The sequence below is a fragment of the Tachysurus fulvidraco genome, chromosome 6 (assembly GCF_022655615.1).
Source record: "Tachysurus fulvidraco isolate hzauxx_2018 chromosome 6, HZAU_PFXX_2.0, whole genome shotgun sequence".
Classification (NCBI taxonomy): Eukaryota; Metazoa; Chordata; class Actinopteri; order Siluriformes; family Bagridae; genus Tachysurus; species Tachysurus fulvidraco.
Genome location: NC_062523.1, coordinates 27,693,818 through 27,697,159, shown reverse-complemented (window position 1 = coordinate 27,697,159; position 3,342 = coordinate 27,693,818). Strand labels below are relative to the sequence as shown.

General features: G+C 42.3%; 1 protein-coding gene across 1 annotated transcript in view; it reads left to right on the top strand.

Moving 5' to 3' along the window:
- cavin2a (caveolae associated protein 2a) overlaps window positions 1-3,342 on the top strand; it is a 14,832-nt gene continuing 11,490 nt past the window's right edge. Inside the window, exon 1 of the mRNA XM_027152541.2 lies at window positions 1-718. Coding sequence (XP_027008342.1) covers window positions 197-718 — 522 coding nt within the window. The 5' untranslated portion in view covers window positions 1-196. The remainder of the gene's footprint in view (window positions 719-3,342) is intronic.

Genomic DNA, 3,342 nt, shown 5'->3' with positions numbered 1-3,342 from the left:
CGGGAATGTTGTTGTGTTCTGGAGACGTGGGAGGCAGCGAAGCTCGTCCATGTGACTGAAATAGAAGCAGCCACCCTTCCTCCAAGTAGAGTTTACAGGTGAAGCTAAACCAGCAGCAGGAGCCATTACACCTCTGTCTGAAAGTTCAGCTCAGACATCTTCAAATAGGAGCCAGACTTTCACCAGATCCTCCAACATGGGTGAAGATGCTGCACGAGCTGATCAAAGCTCCAACACCTTGCCTGGTCCAACCAATTCCGATTCCGCCACTGCTCCAGCGGTGGATGCCCAGGATTTCTTCATCCCCAGTTCAGGTCCTACTTCCCCGACTCACACGCTTTCCCGCATGGGTTCCAAACCTCCAACCAGCCCAACAAGTGCTGCAAGCCAGGTGAGCGCCATCACGGTGGTGGCTCTGCTCGACCAGCTGGTGGTGATGATTGAGACAGTGCAGGAAAACCAGCGGCGCATGGAGAAGCGCCAGACTGACCTGGAGGGCACCGTGAAGGCCGTACAGGCCGACTTGACTCGCCTAAGCAAGAGCCATATGACTACCTCTGGTGGGGTCAACAAGCTGCTTGAGCGCTCCCGCAAAACCGGCATCTATGTCAAAGAAGTGCGCGAGCGTCTCGATCGCCAGTGTGGCCAGGTAAAGCGTCTGGAGGCCAACCATGCACACCTGCTCAAGAGGAATCACTTCAAGGTGCTCATTTTCCAGGTATGACAGGTATCTCCTAATTATGGATAAATGATTCAGTTGACTCTTGGCTAGAATTCTGAAATAATTGTGATACGTAGTCTACAATTCCAAATATTATTCTTTTTTATTTAGTTTATTAACCATATGCACAATTTTATGTAAAGAAGCAGTATGTGAACAGCAGCAGGTGTTGAGAAGGTGTGTGTGTGTGTGTGTGTGTGTGTGTGTGTGTGTGTGTGTGTGTGTGTGTGTGTGTGTGTGTGTGTGTGTGTGTGTGTGTGTGTGTGTGATCTCAGGAGAGTTGATTACAATGAATCTGGAAGTTTCCTCTTTAGAGTTCTCACAATCAACATTTAACACTTCACTTTTAACCACATTAATGAATGAATGAATAGCCTGAATGTTGAATGTTTACATTGCACTTTCTCTAACTGAAAATGGTTAAGCTAAGTGGTTTTCAAAGCTAAGCTAAGTGCTACGATGTAAGGTGTGCTCCCTAAACCAGCTCAACAGCCTAGTGGGTGTGTTTGGTTTGGGATTAATCTGTCATAATCCATAGAAGAGGTGCATTGTGCGTTTAATGCACAGCTCTATTATATTTGTTGAGCAAAAAATGTTATTCTATTTCACATTTTCTAAAAGACGGATTGTGCTGTCCGGTACTGTACACAACAAGCTTTGCTTTTTCAGCCCAGACGATTGCCTTGGGCTTAGCTGTTAGTTCATAATCATGCTAGCATAATGGCTCTATTTTCTGGGAGCGTGTAGGAGTTTTGATCCTGCAGTGTGGGAGAAGCTTTGCGTGTGTATGTTACATAACTAACACGTGCACATTGATTTAGATTAAAATTTTAATTTTAGTTTTTTAAGAATATACATGAAGACTGCATCCATGCAGCAGTTTAACCTCCAGCTTAGAACGTTAGTCGGTTGATGGTGTTTTTTTCAGCCAGCTATATTCTGCCTTTCTATTTTTTTTTTCTGTTTGCTTTGTTATCTTGTGCACAAAGGTATGTTCTTATATAGTATCTCTTTTCCAAAGTAGTCTGGAAATTGTGCCTAAACTTGTGTTTCAGAGTGTTTAAAAAACTCACTCACATTAAATGCTATAATTCAGGTAGCAGAGGGTGGGGTTGCTCTCAGTTTATCACCCCTGGCGTTTATGAATTCCTGCACAGGACAGGTGGAGTTTTCTACAGCCTTAAACATTAACTTCATCCAACCGAAAGCCAAGTTAGTGCTTGTAAGGACGTGCAGGAGCAGGCGCTGTAACCGCTGCAGGCTGCAGATCAGTTCCTGGTTAATGAAGTGGGGAAAAATTCTAAAATTAATTAAAAAACTCTTCTTCAATTTTGCTAAATATTCACTGAGTGAACGTAATATAACCAGTGAGACAAGCAACTTTATGATCGCAGTCAAAATTCCTTGCAGTTTTATTGCTGTGGTTTAGCCAAGCTTGATGATAACGTGGGTAAAAATACATAAAAGTTAATACATCGCTAGTTAACATGTCAGTGTGCTCACATTTGAGTCAATCTTTAAGCCTTTGCTGGTGGATTACTCTGAAGCCATAAACAAACATTTAGTAATATTTACATTCAGATTATTAGCTTTTATTGAACTGGTAAAGCAAAGACTTCAGTACCAGCCCTTGGCCCAGGGTCTAGTTGCTGGGTTTTTTTCTATTTTAATTGTTCCTAATTGAACGTATTAGTTCATTACAGTGGTGTGTTGGGAGGAGGTTAAACACCACACAGTGCTGCAGCACTGAACTGGACACCACTACTGTAAAAGATTACTGTAGGTTTGGTCACAGCTGGTGTTAAAGTCAACACAGAAGTCAGAATAATTATCAGAGGTGATAGAGTTTTCTAGATAGTTGTGTCTGAGCAGTGTTGCATAAGAAAACTAAAGTCAACCAATCAATATTCAATTGCTTATTAATCAGTTAGGTGATTCTAAAACTCACTGTGTGTGTGTGTGTGTGTGTGTGTGTGTGTGTGTGTGTGTGTGTGTGTGTGTGTGTGTGTGTGTGTGTGTGTGTGATGAGAGAGAGAGAGAGAGAGAGAGAGAGAGAGAGAGAGAGACAGACAGACAGACAGACAGACAGACACACACACACACACACACACACACACACACACACACACACACACACACACACACACACACACACACACTGAAGCTGTTATCAGTGGGTGTGTCTTGAGCTACTGTGCACTGTTTTTCTACACGTGGCAAAATGGCAGCTTGCACACACTTCTACTCTTACAATACCAGCCCAGGTGTGGTGTTATTAGGTGTGTTAAAGACACACACCATGTGAGAGGTTACAAATGGTAATGGACACGTCATGCATAGCAGTTTGGTGGCTTAGAATAGCTTCATGTCTTTTATGTGCAATTATATTTCATAAAACATTTTAGTGTCTATTAGAGATTACATCTGAATGGAGGCAAAAGCCTGCGATATTTAACACAGTCTTATCTAAACGTCATTGCTTTGTTGTTTTGTTTTTTAAATGAGCTGGTCTAGGATATATTTTGCACATATTTGTGTTTTTTCATTCATCAACCACTGCGGTTATGTCTTAACAAAATAAACACTACACACACACACACACACACACACACACACACACA